General features: G+C 48.3%; 1 protein-coding gene across 1 annotated transcript in view; it reads left to right on the top strand.

Moving 5' to 3' along the window:
• LOC138258847 (probable peptidyl-tRNA hydrolase 2) overlaps positions 1–18,800 on the top strand; it is a 100,828-nt gene that overhangs the window by 60,948 nt on the left and 21,080 nt on the right. The window contains exons 3-4 of the mRNA XM_069206125.1: positions 2,204–2,281; positions 2,507–2,584. Of these exons, the coding sequence (XP_069062226.1) occupies positions 2,204–2,281; positions 2,507–2,584 (156 nt within the window). The remainder of the gene's footprint in view (positions 1–2,203; positions 2,282–2,506; positions 2,585–18,800) is intronic.

Genomic DNA, 18,800 nt, shown 5'->3' on the forward strand with positions numbered 1-18,800 from the left:
AACAGTCATCACTCATTAAAAAAAACAGCAACGAGACAAAATAAGTTTTAAATGCCAGACGCTTGGGTTGCAAAGCTGGCAACTGTACAATCTCCTCAACATAACTGCAGGAAATTTGGGGCTCGTAGTCCAAGTCCTTTGAGATGTAATGCTGATGGAAAGCTTTCATCGGCTCCAAGTAGGGATGTTTCTGTTACGTTTGGTTGTCGGCATTTCTACGATCCGGTTTTTTCTCTCCACAATACTAGCATCCACCTTTAGTTCCATGCCTCTAGATTTGCGTGACGCAACGGAATTGCTTCTGGTGATTTCTTGTTCGTCCAGACGCCCGTGTTTTATAGGTTGTAGGTAGGACTACTGTTCTCGTCTGGGCTTTCTTTAGGTTTTAACACCTACTCTGGCGAATAGGAGTTTGTGCTCTGTAGAAAGTACTAACACACCTATCCTTGGAAGCCTCAGGCTTATGGTGATGTCATGACAACATATTGTCATCTGTCTTGGGGTCCACCGAGCCTTGTCTGAGTCCCTGAATCTCTCAAGAGATTCAAGATTTTTCATAAGAAGGAACTGTTGCCCACTCAGGAAGTTAGAAGGAACTCTTCCTGCGTGTTTTGGTTTGTCCTCCAAAGGCTGTTTTTGTCAGAAAGGTTAATTTTCAATCTACAGTATGTGATCTATTTTAGTAGTCCTTTGAGATATTGCACCTGATGGACTTCACGTTGGATGGTAAAGTTTCTGCCAAATGCACTCAAGGGTCCTTTTAAATGTAATACTGCTTCACACCGAGGTCGTCTCACAGTTATTTATGTACTTCCTAGCGCTATGAAATATCTCATCATGTTTTTCATGATAGCATTTTGTTCTCTTGTTTAATACTGAGAAAGTAATCTTGGCTGCTGTCTAAACAGCAGATGCACTATCCTATCTGCATGGAGTGAAAATCATTGGGAATTTGGCTTTGCAGGCTTGGCTGCACCTAAGTAGCCAATGACACATCACTTAAGGGTTGACACACTCTTTTATCATGGAGTGTCACAAGTGTAGCGTATCAAGGCTTACCTGCAAGGGCTTTTAGAACATTTTAATAGATATGATGTGAAAAAATACTGTGCCTGATTTAGATTTTGGCAGATGGGTTACTCTGTTATAACGATGACGGATAGCCCGTCCGCCGAAATATAAATCCCATAGATATAATGGGGTCTCGAGTTCAGCGCGTGCATTAATCGGACAATTGCTTATTCATCTGGACTTAGAGTCTCAATCCTGAGCAGCTCAGAATCCATCTGGAGTGCATATTTCAAGTGTTTACATGATCTACTTGTTACCTGCCATCCTCATGGCTCTTCAAACTCTATTGGGAAGGTTTGAGCATTCTCCTCTGTTTATTACTCCTGGATATGAATCATGATTTCAGGATGGAGAAAGAAACGTTGCTTAGACGTAATGCCTATTTGCCATTGTGGCACACACATATCACATGCATGCCTGATACAAGATAGCACACAGCTTTGTTTCAAAATCGTTTAAATTAAGTTTACGATCTCACCATTGTGGTGATGGTGTCTCTGCACAGTAGTACGTGGGAGGAGGCAAGCCTGGGGCCAACGGTTACCATAGAGGGGACTTCATTTTCTGTTTGAAAGATCTGGAAAAAAGGAATTGGCTGATCAGCCTTTTTTATTTTACTGATCAGTTGCATGAAGGAGGAAATAAAGTTTTATGGGAAGCATGGGTTGAAAATACAAGATGTAGACAAGTAAATTGTTCTTTCCTCGCTTTATTCCCCTTGGTAACAATCAGGCCCGTTGTTTGAGAAAAGGAGAGTGCCTCATTTAGAAGTAGAATCCCTTATACTGACGTGTATGTCTAGGCTCAGGATCTCCCCTTACACAAGCACCCACCCTCCAAACATTCTCGCAGTCAGTCATGTCGCAACCACATATTAACGGCATGACCTTGCACACGCATACCACATGCGAACTTGAAACACACAGCTTTGTTCCATCATCTTTTAAATCAAGTTTACAATCTCACCTGTATGGTGATGACCACACACAGTATTAGGGATACGCCTGGGCCAAGAGTTACCATAGAGGAAACTTCTTTTGGCGTGTTTGAAAGCCCTGGAAGAAGTAAATTGGTTACTCTGCATTTCTTTCATTTCACTAATCAGTTGTTTGTGTTTTTGTTTTCCCCACAGGCCTTAATTCTGACAGGAAACGTGTCTGCAGAGGAGGCAGCTATATTCTACTTCGACAGCTTAGAAAACCAAAATGCGGTAAGCCGACTCCTGCTGAAAAGTTTTTGCTACAGATTATTAGTCACATGAACCCACAAAATAAACTCTTTGTGTCAATTGTGTCTCTGTACTGCTGATCTCAGGGTAACAATTCATTGTAAATAGGATGCTTATTTCTAGTTTTGCAAAAGTTTCTTGTGCCTGGAAGACTGGGAGATCAGAAGGTCCACGTCTGGTTCTTTCACCCTTTCTGTTTCGTTGCAGGAAGACGAGGAGGAGGACGAGCGCTATTACAAAATGGTGTTTGTGGTGAACATGGAACTCTCCATGGGGGTTGGCAAGGTAAGAGTGTTTGCCTGTGCATGAGACTGGTGCGGCCAGATAGCCAATGCTGCAGATTGAGCCTTCCTATGAAACGTGGACTCTGCCCAGTGCTTTGCTGTTCTGCAGACCCTTTATGTATTGACTTGTCAGAGACTCTCTTCTAGCACTGTCTGAGCCTCAGGGGCTTTGGAGAGGGTTGGTGTCCTTGCAAGCCTTGTGTCTTTATGTAAAAGCTGCGTAAATAGCATAGCCAGGTTACCCCTGGTGCTACTTAAGAACACATCAGAAAACATATGGTACTTGATCTCAAGTTCCAACCCACAGTGCTACCACACTTCTGTGCTGAAGAGCATTGTTCTGTCCCATTACAGCTGCATTCCATAGTCGCATGCAACATCTGTAAACAAATTTAGAATTTTACCAACCAATCACGTACATGACTCTGCTATCCAACACCATCAGATCGCACAGCTCAACTTCATCTCCTATGCTGATAACAACCAGCTCAACCTCTCTCTGTCAGAAGACCCCACTGTCACCAAAGTCATCTTCTACAGATGTATGCTGAACATCGCCGACTTGATTAGAGACAACTGTCTCAAGCTCAACACGGACAAGACAGAAGTCCTCATCTTTGGGAACAACACCTCGCCATGGAACGATACTTGATGGCCGGCTGAACTCGGCCCTTCCCCCGTCCTGACAGACCACACTCAAAACCTCCGTATCATCTTGGACAGCAAGTTATCTATGCAGAAACAGGTAAACACAGTCTCCTCGTCCTGCTTCCACACCCTATGCATGTTCCGTAAGATGTTCAGGTGGCCCACAATCGACACCAGAAGGACCATCACTCAAGCCCTTGTCATCCGAAGACTAGACTTTGGTAACACTCTTTACTTAGTAATCACTGCACACGTCCTGAAGAGACTACAGACAGTACAAAACTGAGTGGCAAGACTCATTCTTGACCTCCCCAGATGGACTCACTTCACCCTGCACCTCAAGAAGCTGATGAGATGCCAGTTCATTATGCTGACCCACGCATACAAAGCCCTGCACGACGAAGGACCAGCATACATCAACAAACAAATGACTTTACACTAACCAACCAGACACCTGCGATCTGCCTCCCTCTTCCTAGTAGATACTCACAGGATCTGCCGATCCAACAGCAGAGGACGATCCTTCTCCCACCAGGCAGACAACCTTCCCTTGCACCTCAGAAACGCCTCATCGCTCTGGGAATTCCGGAAAAGACTCAAGACATGGCTGTTCGAATGAACAAAGCACCGGAAGCAGCTAGCAACTCGTGCGCCTTGAGACCCTCACAGATGATTTGCAGCGCTTTATAAATCCTGATTGATTGATTGACCAACAAAGAACTAAGGGGCAGATTTAAGGGAAGTGGGGCTGCACCCCGTGCAGGGCCACTTTCCTTGCGCCCCTAGCGCCCGGCTACCACCAGCACCACGGCACAGGGTAGGGGGCAAAAGCGCCAACATTTGTGACGCTATTGATGTACTGTTCAGGGTTAGCGACAAATTGTTGGTGCTAACCCTGAACAGTAGACAGGGGCCCATTGTAATCAATGGGAGCCCCCTTTTAACGCCTGCTCTGAGCAGGCGTTAAAAGTGCCAAAAAAATGATGCAAAGAAACACCCCTTTTGCATACATTATGCCTGCGCAGGCATAATGTAGCGCAAAAGGTTACATAGTGGCGCAATGCATCCATTGCGCCAACTTTGTAAATGTGGCGCAGGGAAAAGACCACCTTAGCGTAAAAAAATTATGCTTAGGTGGCACTAAAGTGGCGCTAGGCCCTCTTAAATCAGGGCCTAGATCTCCACCAGAGCGCTTACTCTGCATGTGCAGTCCAGAGGTGTTACTGCCCCTAGAGAGCTTTAGTTGTGCTGGTACCTATTGGATATACATTTTCTAGTTTATATTTGTGTAGGAAGTTGGCTCTGTATGTGCTATTTCAAAGTAAGGAATAGCATGCACAGAGTCCAAGGGTTCCCCTTAGAGGTAAAATAGTGGTAAAAAGAGATAATACTAATGCTCTATTTTGTGGTAGTGTGGTCGAGCAGTAGGCTTATCCAAGGAGTAGTGTTAAGCATTTGTTGTACATACACATAGACAATAAATGAGGTACACACACTCAGAGACAAATCCAGCCAATAGGTTTTGTTATAGAAAAATATATTTTCTTAGTTTATTTTAAGAACCACAGGTTCAAATTTAACATGTAATATCTTGTTTGAAAGGTATTGCAGGTAAGTACATTAGGAACTTTGAATCATTTCAATTGCATGTATACTTTTCAAGTTATTCACAAATAGCTACTTTAAAAGTGGACACTTAGTGCAATTTTCACAGTTCCTGGGGGAGGTAAGTTTTTGTTAGTTTTACCAGGTAAGTAAGACACTTACAGGGTTCAGTTCTTGGTCCAAGGTAGCCCACCGTTGGGGGTTCAGAGCAACCCCAAAGTCACCACACCAGCAGCTCAGGGCCGGTCAGGTGCAGAGTTCAAAGTGGTGCCCAAAACGCATAGGCTGCAATGGAGAGAAGGGGGTGCCCCGGTTCCGGTCTGCTTGCAGGTAAGTACCCGCATCTTCGGAGGGCAGACCAGGGGGGTTTTGTAGGGCACCGGGGGGGACACAAGCCCACACAGAAATTTCACCCTCAGCGGCGCGGGGGCGGCCGGGTGCAGTGTTAGAGCAAGCGTCGGGTTCGCAATGTAAGTCAATGAGAGATCAAGGGATCTCTTCAGCGCTGCAGGCAGGCAAGGGGGGGCTTCCTCGGGGAAACCTCCACTTGGGCATGGGAGAGGGACTCCTGTGGGTCACTTCTGCAGTGAAAGTCCGGTCCTTCAGGTCCTGGGGGCTGCGGGTGCAGGGTCTTTTCCAGGCATCGGGACTTAGGTTTCAGAGAGTCGCGGTCAGGGGAAGCCTCGGGATTCCCTCTGCAGGTGGCGCTGTGGGGGCTCAGGGGGGACAGGTTTTGGTACTCACAGTCGTAGAGTAGTCCGGGGGTCCTCCCTGAGGGGTTGGTTCTCCACCAGCCGAGTCGGGGTCGCCGGGTGCAGTGTTGCAAGTCTCACGCTTCTTGCGGGGAGTTGCAGGGTTCTTTAAAGCTGCTTCTTGGAACAAAGTTGCAGTCTTTTTGGAGCAGGTCCGCTGTCCTCGGGAGTTTCTTGTCGTCGTCGAAGCAGGGCAGTCCTCAGAGGATTCAGAGGTCGCTGGTCCCTTTGGAAGGCGTCGCTGGAGCAGAGTTCTTTGGAAGGCAGGAGACAGGCCGGTGAGTTTCTGGAGCCAAGGCAGTTGTTGTCTTCTGGTCTTCCTCTGCAGGGGTTTTCAGCTAGGCAGTCCTTCTTCTTGTTGTTGCAGGAATCTAATTTTCTAGGGTTCAGGGTAGCCCTTAAATACTAAATTTAAGGGTGTGTTTAGGTCTGGGGGGTTAGTAGCCAATGGCTACTAGCCCTGAGGGTGGGTACACCCTCTTTGTGCCTCCTCCCAAGGGGAGGGGGTCACAATCCTAACCCTATTGGGGGAATCCTCCATCTGCAAGATGGAGGATTTCTAAAAGTTAGAGTCACCTCAGCTCAGGACACCTTAGGGGCTGTCCTGACTGGCCAGTGACTCCTCCTTGTTGCTTTCTTTGTTCCCTCCAGCCTTGCCGCCAAAAGTGGGGGCCGTGGCCGGAGGGGGCGGGCAACTCCACTAAGCTGGAGTGCCCTGCTGGGCTGTGACAAAGGGGTGAGCCTTTGAGGCTCACCGCCAGGTGTTACAGCTCCTGCCTGGGGGAGGTGTTAGCATCTCCACCCAGTGCAGGCTTTGTTACTGGCCTCAGAGTGACAAAGGCACTCTCCCCATGGGGCCAGCAACATGTCTCTAGTGTGGCAGGCTGCTGGAACTAGTCAGCCTACACAGACAGTCGGTTAAGTTTCAGGGGGCACCTCTAAGGTGCCCTCTGTGGTGTATTTTACAATAAAATGTACACTGGCATCAGTGTGCATTTATTGTGCTGAGAAGTTTGATACCAAACTTCCCAGTTTTCAGTGTAGCCATTATGGTGCTGTGGAGTTCGTGTAAAACAGACTCCCAGACCATATACTCTTATGGCTACCCTGCACTTACAAGGTCTAAGGTTTTGCTTAGACACTGTAGGGGCACAGTGCTCATGCACTGGTACCCTCACCTATGGTATAGTGCACCCTGCCTTAGGGCTGTAAGGCCTGCTAGAGGGGTGTCTTACCTATACTGCATAGGCAGTGAGAGGCTGGCATGGCACCCTGAGGGGAGTGCCATGTCGACTTACTCATTTTGTTCTCACTAGCACACACAGGCTTGTAAGCAGTGTGTCTGTGCTGAGCGAGGGGTCTCTAGGGTGGCATAATACATGCTGCAGCCCTTAGAGACCTTCCCTGGCATCAGGGCCCTTGGTACCAGAGGTACCAGTTACAAGGGACTTATCTGGATGCCAGGGTGTGCCAATTGTGGAAACAATGGTACATTTTAGGTGAAAGAACACTGGTGCTGGGGCCTGGTTAGCAGGGTCCCAGCACACTTCTCAGTCAAGTCAGCATCAGTATCAGGCAAAAAGTGGGGGGTAACTGCAACAGGGAGCCATTTCTTTACAATTTGCCTTTAACTTTTGTTGTATATTGTTTTTTTTATTTTATTCCCCTTGTTCCTTTTTGATTGATAACAGGCAAACCATGGCATTTTCTTACCATCCTGCCCTCCAGTGGTCCCATGGTTAATAACTTTCCTGCTCGCTATCTGTGATCTAGAATTTTGCCCCCTAAGAATATTATGGCAGTGACAAGGCTTACAGTCCAGCACTCCAGCAGAGCCCACGCGCAGTGGTTTAAGGGCCAAAGATTGCATCTTACAAACAGGAACAAGTCATTTTGTGGCTGAAATGCAATTTGTGAGCAGGACAATGAAAGTCTCTGGGTTGGGACCAAAAGTTGAGTGTATCGAATTGTTTTAGAGGTGAGGGAAGGATGACAGTAGGGGCAGATTTTAAGTGAGTGACAAGCATGAGAAAATTGCTGGGAGTCTATAACCACTGTACTGTGGGTGGACAGGGCTGGAGAAAATAGATTAACAAAATGTAAATTTCGTGAAAATTCCATTTCTGGAAGTAAATGTCTGAACCAGGCCTTGGAGTGACATTGACAGCTGTCCTTTGTCAGCCTGAATGAGGCGGGCCGGTGCATTTATGGGCTGCCTCATTAATATTTGTGTGAGAGCACAGGTGACATCACACACATATGAAGGCACTTTGGAGGGATTCCCTAGCCCCTCTCAAGTTCATTAAAGTAACGAGCTAGTGGGCAGAGCTTTGGAAGGAGCAAGGGCACCTATCATTGCCCTAGTAGCTCCTTAGCCATACCCACCAGCTCAAGACACTTTTTTCTGTTGGTGGGAGAGAGATAGGATAAAGGGTGGGTGGAGCAGCCTATCCCTCCAACAGAACAGATGAAGCAGGAGATGGGGATTGAGGGAGGTGGATTGTGATTGTTCCTTATCCCTCCCTGTAGGAAGCTGGCCTGGTGTGTGGTGGGTACCCAAGGTACTTACACCAGGTCCAGGTATCCCCTCTTAGTGAAGTGTAGGCAGTGTCTAGAAGCCAGGCTGTCTAGAGGTAGCTGTGGATGAGCAGCCAAGGCTTATTTAGGAGAAATGCAAAGCTCATGCAATACCACTACAGTCACACAGTACTTACAGACAAGAAAGAAAACACTTGTTGTACAAAAATAAAGGTACTTTATTTTTGGAACACAATACCACAAAATACTAGAAGGGCAACCCTCCAATAAGAAGTAAGTAATAAACTAAATATATACACTAGCAATCTGAAATCGGCATAGAAAAGGTTAGAAACAGTGCAAATAGCAATAACCAGTAGTGACCCTAGTGGGAGCCCAAACCATATAGTTAAAAAAATGGAGTGCGAATACAGGACTCCCACCTAGGTAAGTGGAATGTGTAGAGGGGAGCTGGGATTACTAGAAAACCAGAGATAAGAAACCACAATACCCCCCAGCGACCAGGAAAGCAGGAGTAAATCCCTAGATTTTCTCCAAACCACCCAAAAAGAGAAAATGAAGACACCCAGACAAGACTGATTCCTGAAGAAGAAGACCCGTGGAGAGAGGGAACTAAGTCCAAAAGTCACTGTGGAGTTCAGGAGGAGTAGGAGCTACTACCCACCCAGAGGTACTTGCAGGGGTTGGTCGATGTTGAGGAAGAACAGGCCAGCATTGCAGCCCTGGAGCCGGAGAAGAGTTCCTGATGGATGCAGAAGATGCCCCACACTGGAGTGAAGATTGCAGACAGGTGTCGGTACAGGAATTCCACCAACAAGCCTTGGCAAAGGCAAGCTCATGATTAGTAGAAAAGTGGAGCTGCCGGGGACCAGCAAGGCCCAGGAGGGGGAGTCACAGAGGACCCTCCATGTCACAGACAGTCCACAAGAGCAGAGGCAGCACCCACAGGAGTCCCATAGGACAGGGACACAGAAGTTGCAGAAGGAGCCATATTCAGCACTACAGAAAGGGATCCCACGCCATAGGAGAACCACGCAGAGGGCTGAGCATCACAGGAAGGAGTGCTGGGGACTCGAGCTGCAGGTCGCCTGAAGATTCCTTGTAGGAGATGCAAACAAGCCATGTCAGCTGGAAGAGATGCATGCATGGGGGTAATGTCCTGCTTGGGAAGGCAAAGACTTACCTCCACCCAAGTTGGAAAGCTGGCAGAGAGGACCAAAAGAACTACTCCGGATCACCGCCCATGATGCAGGACCTGCGCAGCTCAAGATGAGAGGAGATCCACGCAGCCGGTTGTCGCTTGCTGTAGGTGCCTACGGTTGCAGGGGAGTGACTCCTTCACTTCAAAGGAGATTCCTTCTTCTTCTTCTTCTTGTGCAGGCTGAAGAGTTGCAGTCTTCTGAGGATGCACGGTGAGGGAAATGTTGCAAAGCTGGCAGGAGCCCTGGAAACAATGTTGCAGAAGAGTCCTTTCTTCTTGGAGGCAGCTTGTCGGGTCCTGGAAGTTCCAGTAGCAGTTCCAGAGGCCAGAAGCCGAAGCAGAGGTTGCAGAGGAGTCCTAATGGAATCTTGCAAGGCAAATCTGAGGACCCACTAAAGAGAGAGACCCTAAATAGCCATGAAAGGGGGATTGGTCACCTAACCAGGAAAGCACCTATAAGGAGGGGGCTCTGACTTCACCTGCCTGGCCTGGCCACTCAGATGCTCCCAGAGTTCCCTGCCAACCTCGGAAACATGTTGGCAGAACCCAGGGACCCTCTGGAGGAGCTCTGGGCACCACCCCTGGGGTAGTGATGGACGGGGGGGGTCACTCCCCTTTCCATTGTCCAGTTTCACGCCAGAGCATGGACTGAGGGTCCCTGAACTGGTGTGGACTGCTTTATGCATGGAGGGCACCAAATGTGCCCTTCAAAGCAAACCAGTGGCTTGGGGAGGCTACCCCTCCCAAGCCAGTCACACCTATTTCCAAAGGGAGAGGGTGTTACCTCCCTTTGCTAAAGGACATCCTTTGTTTTGCCTTCCTTGGCTTGATCAGATCAAGCAGCAGGAGGAGGAAAACCTGTCTGAGGGGTGGCAGCAGCTGGGCTGACGGAAATCCCTGCAAGACTGGAGGTAGCAACGCTGGGGGTCTTCTAAGGTGCCCCCAGAGTGCATGGAATAATACTTCCATTAATTGCAACAGTATTGGGGTAAGATTTTGACAAGTTTGAAACCAAACATGCCCAGGTTCGGAGTTACCATTATGTAGCTGGACATAGGTAGTGACCTATATCCAGGACACGCGTAAAATGGCATCCCCGCACTCACAAAGTCCAGGAAAATAGATCTGGAGTTTTTGGGGGTACCTGCAACCTGCCCTCTGGGCTGAGAGGGGCTACCATAGGGGTGACTTACAGTGACCTGTAGTGAAAACGGGTGCATGCACCCGTTTTCCACAGACTGCAATGGCAGGCCTGCAGAACCCTTTGCATGGGCTCCCTATGGGTGGCAGTATAACTGCTGCAGCCCATAGGGATGCCCTGGAACCCCAATGTCTTGGGTACCTAAGTACCATATACTAGGGACTTACGGGGGGACCAGTATGCCAATTGTGGGAAGAAAAAGGTATAATCTAGATGAGAGAACAAAGGATAGCAGCATCCCAGTAGACACAGTCAAACACACTGACAACTGCAGAAAATGGGGGGGTAACCATGCCAAGAAAGAGGGTACTTTCCTACATCAAGCCAAGAGGAATTTCCACAACTGGATGAGAGTAGTCGCTGCTTGGATGGAGGCCAGCTGCCTCAAGCTCAACTCAGACAAGATGGAGATCCTCATGATGGAATGACTACTGGTGGCCCACCGCTCTGGGCAATGCCCCTGCCCCCACTCACCATGCATGCAACCTGGGCATCATCCTAGACTCCTCTCCATCAATGACCCGCCAAGTCAACGCTGTCTCTTCGTCATGCTTCCACACCATCTGACTCCTGTGGAAGATTTTCTGATGGTTTCCCCCCGACACGAGGAAGACTGTCACCCACGCACTAATCACTAGGATACTGGACTACGGCAACGCTCTCTATGCCATCATCACCTAGAAACTTCAATCAAAACTACAAAGAGTCCAGAATGCAGCAGCCAGACTCATCCTGGACATCCCCGACACAGCCGCATCTCCTCCCACCTCAGAGGCCTACACGGGCTCCCAGTCAACAAGTGCATCACATACAAACTCCTGATCCACACCTACAAGGCACTGCACAACATAGGTCTGGCATACCTCAACCACTGCCTCACCTTCTACGTACCCAACAGGCATCTCCGTTCCTCCTAGCTCGCCCTTGCAGCGGTCCCCAAGATCTGGAAAAGTACAGCAGGAGGAAGATCTTTCTCCTACCTGGCAGCCCGGACATGGAATGCACTACCTCTCAAGCTCCGTCAGACCGCATCACTGAAGCAGTTCAGATAGGACCTCAAGACCAGGCTCTTTGACTGAGCAGCATGCTGTAGGTGATTAGTTGTGCTCTACAAATCCTTGATTGATTGATTGATTGAAAAGTGATTTGCCAAAAATCACAACACAGACAAGGACTAAGTGAACTACCGTGGGATACTTAGAGGTCTCTCCACATACTTCCAAACATAGAGGTCCTGTGCACTAGGCATGTTTTCCCATGGGCAGGGCGTGTGCAGGAATCTATTTTGCCACAGAGATACTCCGTGATTCACATGCGCAAATGGGATAGTGACAGGCCCACGTTTACTGACGTTCTTTTGACAGACCTTTCAGTCTGTGACACATAAACCCAAGAAACTGAACAGCCAAAATTTGCACAGAAAGGCATAACCTAAAGAAGGCAAAAACTTGGTGACGTAGAAGCCTAGTTTTATCTTCAATTCCCAATACCGTCATCGTCACTCTATTGAAGCAGGACATGACTCCAGTGCTCTCGCCCTTGCATGCAGTGCCACAACTGGGCTGTGCATGGAGGGACAGGACCATTGCATACTCTTCAGGGGACAGAACATGGCGAATCACTGGCTGGCTTCTAAATAAAGCCATACAGTGATCTGCCATTGCTCTGTAAACCTCCAACCCCGTGTTGCCTTGAGTGTGTGCACATGAGGCAATCCAGATTCGGTTGCCCTGCTGTTTGTTAGTAAACAGCATGAGGGCAGAACCTTGATAGGTTGGGGCAGACTAACTCAGCGCTCCTTAGGAGACTGGGAGCTTTGGCTACGCTACCCTCAGCTCCCTACCCCTGTGCAAGCTAGGAGTATACTCAAGTGTGCATGTGGGGTGGCCACAGCAAGGAACCAGTCCAGCTCGACATGCGCACTTCATGTCAAGGCTGCTTTCCTGGTGTCTCCATGTCCATCAACCAAGCCCCACCCTCGCCGTCACTCTGAGGCATGAATACACCTCGTCCGCAACTCGAATAAAAGAGCTCTGTGGCTGGGAAAAAGAAAGCATTTAATTAAAAGGACATAGAGGTAAACATTTTAAAATTAAAGTATGTATCACGGAGGGGGAGAGGGTTGGGGACACCTTCCTGGGCTACGCACTAATGCCACAAGAGAGAAACCACCACTGGTCTGTACCAGACATTATTTTGTGTTATTTTTTTAGCCTAAGAAAAATCCTAATTGTGTCCCACTTCTTTTTGGGGAACAGAAACAGAGTTCTGTGTCCTGGGAAGTCGCTTCACATTGTTTGGAAATTATTCTTAGGCTAATACAACATCTGAATAGTTTCTAGTTCCTTGTCGCCGAACATACACACATATGTGCCCCAGCGAGGAGCTGGACGGTGTTTGATATGTTCTTAAGCTAAGAAAAATTCCAACAGCTTCTGTCTCCTTGCTGGGGTACAGACACAAATGTCTGGGGCAAGGGTCTTTGAGGACCAAAGGAATCCTAGCGACCCCAAACATTTCTGAACACTGGCACCTGAAGGAGTCCTGGGCAGTATCCTATGGGTGGATGCTACCCCTTTATGTTACCGAAATTCCACAGGTCAAGTATTCATTTAAAACAAATTCACATATTCCTGTGATATACCTGTAAAGACCTCTATTAGCGAAATGAACGCACCGACAACTTGTAGGTCAGTGAGTAGGTTTATTCGTAGCACCTCACCCATGAACCAGCCCACAAATCTGTTTTCCTTCAAACCCCGACCGTCCACCCCATTGTCCCCTCGTTCCTTCATTCCACATTCTAATATCCCGCATGTGATTCTAAGCGTAGACTCACATGCAGGGAACACCACAGTACCATCCTGGAATTTGTGGGGAACAGCAAAACTCCCACCACCCCATGATCCCACATTCTACTACTAAAACTGTCTCTCACAGGTGTGGTCTGCCGCATCATATTTGATTCATCAGTGCACTGGAGAGCATTGATCAGTGGCCCTGCATACCTCGGAATTTCTGTAGATATCCTTCCTTTTGACCAGCTGTTCCTAGTGAATTGCTATCTCCAATTTCAAAGTACTGTGTAGCTCCAGCCTCGTTCACGACCAAACTATACCTTCTGCTTGTCCCCTCTACAATTAGCGCTGTAACTATTTACATACATTCACAATGGCCAAATTTCTATTTACAGCGAGTGCAAAAAAACATCAAACTACTACCACTCTACCAGCCTGCTTAGTAGCTGTGTATCTTTGGCTGCAGGCTACGGCCCATATTTCTGAAGGTTTTGTCTCATCTTTGTGCCATGCAAAAAGGCGCAAGGGGAGGTGCAAAACCTAAATAGATTTATTAACCTCAGCAGGGCCACTACCCAGCAAGGCCAGCTTGTGTGGCCCTGCATGGCTTGATAAATCTGGAATAATGCAATGGAGCACAAATAACTGCCTTGCGTCATTCTGCAGCAAAGGGGTGCTCCATGGGTGTTTCCAATATATGGGTTTTGGTGCATTCCCAGATTTACTTTTTGTGGTAGACCTCGGAATGCATCAAAATGCTACGCCTCCCCTGGTGAGGCGTAACAAAGAAATATTCTGCAGCACACATAGAAAGAGGAAAATGCCCGAGGATGTTTTTGTGCAGCTGGGTGTCCCTTCCTGCACAAAAACAATCCTGCCTACAATGCAAGCACCAGTGCAACATGACGCAAGGGTGTCTGCATTGGGCAGCCAAAAGTGCACCAGCACTAGGAAAGTTCATGAATGCGCCGTATAATGATAAATACTCCAGATTCCTGCCCTTTCCCTTTCACACATGACAGCAAGGTGGCTTGCTGCATTCTTTTGTGTAAAGAATGATAAACCTGCCCCTAAGTGGCAACAGGCACAGGTGCTCATTAGTGATGGGAGGAAACATCTCTGGGCTCTCAACATCTGGATTACCAGCGTTGGGTCATGCTCCCTCACTAAATGATAACATATATATGCAAGTGTAAGGAAATGCCTCCTTGGCATGGTTGCCCCCTGACTTTTTGCCTTTGCTGATGCTATGTTTACAATTGAAAGTGTGCTGAGGCCGCTAACCAGGCCCCAGCACCAGTGTTCTTTCCCTAACCTGTACTTTTGTATCCACAATTGGCAGACCCTGGCATCCAGATAAGTCCCTTGTAACTGGTACTTCTAGTACCAAGGGCCCTGATGCCAAGGAAGGTCTCTAAGGGCTGCAGCATGTCTTATGCCACCCTGGAGACCTCTCACTCTGCACAGACACACTGCTTGCCAGCTTGTGTGTGCTAGTGAGGACAAAACGAGTAAGTCGACATGGCACTCCCCTCAGGGTGCCATGCCAGCCTCTCACTGCCTATGCAGTATAGGTAAGACACCCCTCTAGCAGGCCTTACAGCCCTAAGGCAGGGTGCACTATACCATAGGTGAGGGTACCAGTGCATGAGCATGGTACCCCTACAGTGTCTAAACAAAACCTTAGACATTGTAAGTGCAGGGTAGCCATAAGAGTATATGGTCTGGGAGTCTGTCAAACACGAACTCCACAGCACCATAATGGCTACACTGAAAACTGGGAAGTTTGGTATCAAACTTCTCAGCACAATAAATGCACACTGATGCCAGTGTACATTCTATTGTAAAAAACACCACAGAGGGCACCTTAGAGGTGCCCCCTGAAACTTAACCGACTGTCTGTGGAGGCTGACTAGTTCCAGCAGCCTGCCACACCAGAGACATGTTGCTGGCCCCATGGGGAGAGTGCCTTTGTCACTCTGAGGCCAGTAACAAAGCCTGCACTGGGTGGAGATGCTAACACCTCCCCCAGGCAGGAGCTGTAACACCTGGCGGTGAGCCTCAAAGGCTCACCCCTTTGTCACAGCCCAGCAGGGCACTCCAGCTTAGTGGAGTTGCCCGCCCCCTCCGGCCACGGCCCCCACTTTTGGCGGCAAGGCTGGAGGGAACAAAGAAAGCAACAAGGAGGAGTCACTGGCCAGTCAGGACAGCCCCTAAGGTGTCCTGAGCTGAGGTGACTCTGACTTTTAGAAATCCTCCATCTTGCAGATGGAGGATTCCCCCAATAGGGTTAGGATTGTGACCCCCTCCCCTTGGGAGGAGGCACAAAGAGGGTGTACCCACCCTCAGGGCTAGTAGCCATTGGCTACTAACCCCCCAGACCTAAACACGCCCTTAAATTTAGTATTTAAGGGCTACCCTGAACCCTAGAAAATTAGATTCCTGCAACTACAAGAAGAAGGACTGCCTAGCTGAAAAACCCCTGCAGAGGAAGACCAGAAGACGACAACTGCCTTGGCTCCAGAAACTCACCGGCCTGTCTCCTGCCTTCCAAAGATCCTGCTCCAGCGACGCCTTCCAAAGGGACCAGCGACCTCGACATCCTCTGAGGACTGCCCCTGCTTCGAAAAGACAAGAAACTCCCGAGGACAGCGGACCTGCTCCAAAGAAAAGCTGCAACTTTGTTTCCAGCAGCTTTAAAGAACCCTGCAAGCTCCCCGCAAAAGGCGTGAGACTTGCAACACTGCACCCGGCGACCCCGACTCGGTTGGTGGCGATCCAACACCTCAGGAGGGACCCCAGGACTACTCTAAGACTGTGAGTACAAAAACCTGTCCCCCCTGAGCCCCCACAGCGCCGCCTGCAGAGGGAATCCCGAGGCTTCCCCTGACCGCGACTCTTTGAAACCAAAGTCCCGACACCTGGGAGAGACCCTGCACCCGCAGCCCCCAGGACCTGAAGGACCGGACTTTCACTGGAGGAGTGACCCCCAGGAGTCCCTCTCCCTTGCCCAAGTGGAGGATTCCCCGAGGAACCCCCCCCTTGCCTGCCTGCAGCGCTGAAGAGATCCCTAGATCTCCCCTTGACTTCCATTACAAACCCGACGCTTGTTTCTACACTGCACCCGGCCGCCCCCGCGCTGCTGAGGGTGAAATTTCTGTGTGGGCTTGTGTCCCCCCCGGTGCCCTACACAACCCCCCTGGTCTGCCCTCCGAAGACGCGGGTACTTACCTGCAAGCAGACCGGAACCGGGGCACCCCCTTCTCTCCATTCTAGCCTATGTGTTTTGGGCACCACTTTGAACTCTGCACCTGACCGGCCCTGAGCTGCTGGTGTGGTGACTTTGGGGTTGCTCTGAACCCCCAACGGTGGGCTACCTTGGACCAAGAACTGAACCCTGTAAGTGTCTTACTTACCTGGTAAAACTAACAAATACTTACCTCCCCTAGGAACTGTGAAAATTGCACTAAGTGTCCACTTTTAAAACAGCTATTTGTCAATAACTTGAAAAGTATACATGCAATTTTGATGATTTGAAGTTCCTAAAGTACTTACCTGCAATACCTTTCGAATGAGATATTACATGTAGAATTTGAACCTGTGGTTCTTAAAATAAACTAAGAAAAGATATTTTTCTATATAAAAACCTATTGGCTGGATTTGTCTCTGAGTGTGTGTACCTCATTTATTGTCTATGTGTATGTGCAACAAATGCTTAACACTACTCCTTGGATAAGCCTACTGCTCGACCACACTACCACAAAATAGAGCATTAGTATTATCTATTTTTACCACTATTTTACCTCTAAGGGGAACCCTTGGACTCTGTGCATGCTATTCCTTACTTTGAAATAGCACATACAGAGCCAACTTCCTACATTGGTGGATCAGCGGTGGGGTACAAGACTTTGCATTTGCTGGACTACTCAGCCAATACCTGATCACACGACAAATTCCAAAATTGTCATTAGAAATTGATTTTTGCAATTTGAAAAGTTTTCTAAATTCTTAAAAGACCTGCTAGGGCCTTGTGTTAGATCCTGTTTAGCATTTCTTTTAGAGTTTAAAAGTTTGGTAAAAGTTTGAATTAGATTCTAGAACCAGTTTTAGTTTCTTAAAAAGTATTCCAACTTTTAGAAGCATAATGTCTAGCACAGATGTGAATGTGGTGGAACTCGACACCACACCTTACCTCCATCTACAGATGAGAGAGCTAAGGTCACTCTGTAAACTAAAGAAAATAGCAATGGGCCCCAAACCTACCAAAGTACAGCTCCAGGAGCTTTTGGCAGAGTTTGAAAAGGCCAACCCCTCTGAGGATGGCAACTCAGAGGATGAAGATAGTGACTTGGAGGGAAATTCCCCCCCTCCAGTCCTACTTAGGGAGAGCAGGGCTTCTCAAGCCCTGACTCCACAAATAATAGTCAGAGATGCTGGTTCCCTCACAGGAGGGACCAACAACTCTGAAATCACTGAGGATAACCCCAGTGAAGAGGACATCCAGTTAGCCAGGATGGCCAAAAGATTGGCTTTGGAAAGACAGATCCTAGCCATAGAGAGGGAAAGACAAGAGATGGGCCTAGGACCCATCAATGGTGGCAGCAACATAAATAGGGTCAGAGATTCTCCTGACATGTTGAAAATCCCCAAAGGGATTGTAACTAAATATGAAGATGGTGATGACATCACCAAATGGTTCACAGCTTTTGAGAGGGCTTGTGTAACCAGAAAAGTGAACAGATCTCACTGGGGTGCTCTCCTTTGGGAAATGTTCACTGGAAAGTGTAGGGATAGACTCCTCACACTCTCTGGAAAAGATGCAGAATCTTATGACCTCATGAAGGGTACCCTGATTGAGGGCTTTGGATTCTCCACTGAGGAGTACAGGATTAGGTTCAGGGGGGCTCAAAAATCCTCGAGCCAGACCTGGGTTGACTTTGTTGACTACTCAGTGAAAACACTAGATGGTTGGATTCAAGGCAGTGGTGTAAATAATTATGATGGGCTGTACAATTTATTTGTGAAAGAACACCTGTTAAGTAATTGTTTCAATGATAAACTGCATCAGCATCTGGTAGACCTAGGACCAATTTCTCCCCAAGAATTGGGAAAGAAGGCGGACCATTGGGTCAAGACAAGGGTGTCCAAGACTTCAACAGGGGGTGACCAAAAGAAAGGGGTCACAAAGACTCCCCAGCAGAAGGGTGATGAGACAACCAAAACTAAAAATAGTAAAGAGTCTTCTACAGGCCCCCAAAAACCTGCACAGGAGGGTGGGCCCAGAGCCTCTTCACAAAACAATGGGTACAAGGGTAAAAACTTTGATCCCAAAAAGGCCTGGTGTCATAGCTGTAAACAGCATGGACACCAAACTGGAGACAAGGCCTGTCCCAAGAAAAGTTCCACTCCAAACTCCAATCCAGGTAACACTGGAATGGCTAGTCTCCAAGTGGGATCAACAGTGTGCCCAGAGC

This window comes from Pleurodeles waltl, chromosome 9 (genome assembly GCF_031143425.1).
Source record: "Pleurodeles waltl isolate 20211129_DDA chromosome 9, aPleWal1.hap1.20221129, whole genome shotgun sequence".
NCBI classification, from domain to species: Eukaryota; Metazoa; Chordata; class Amphibia; order Caudata; family Salamandridae; genus Pleurodeles; species Pleurodeles waltl.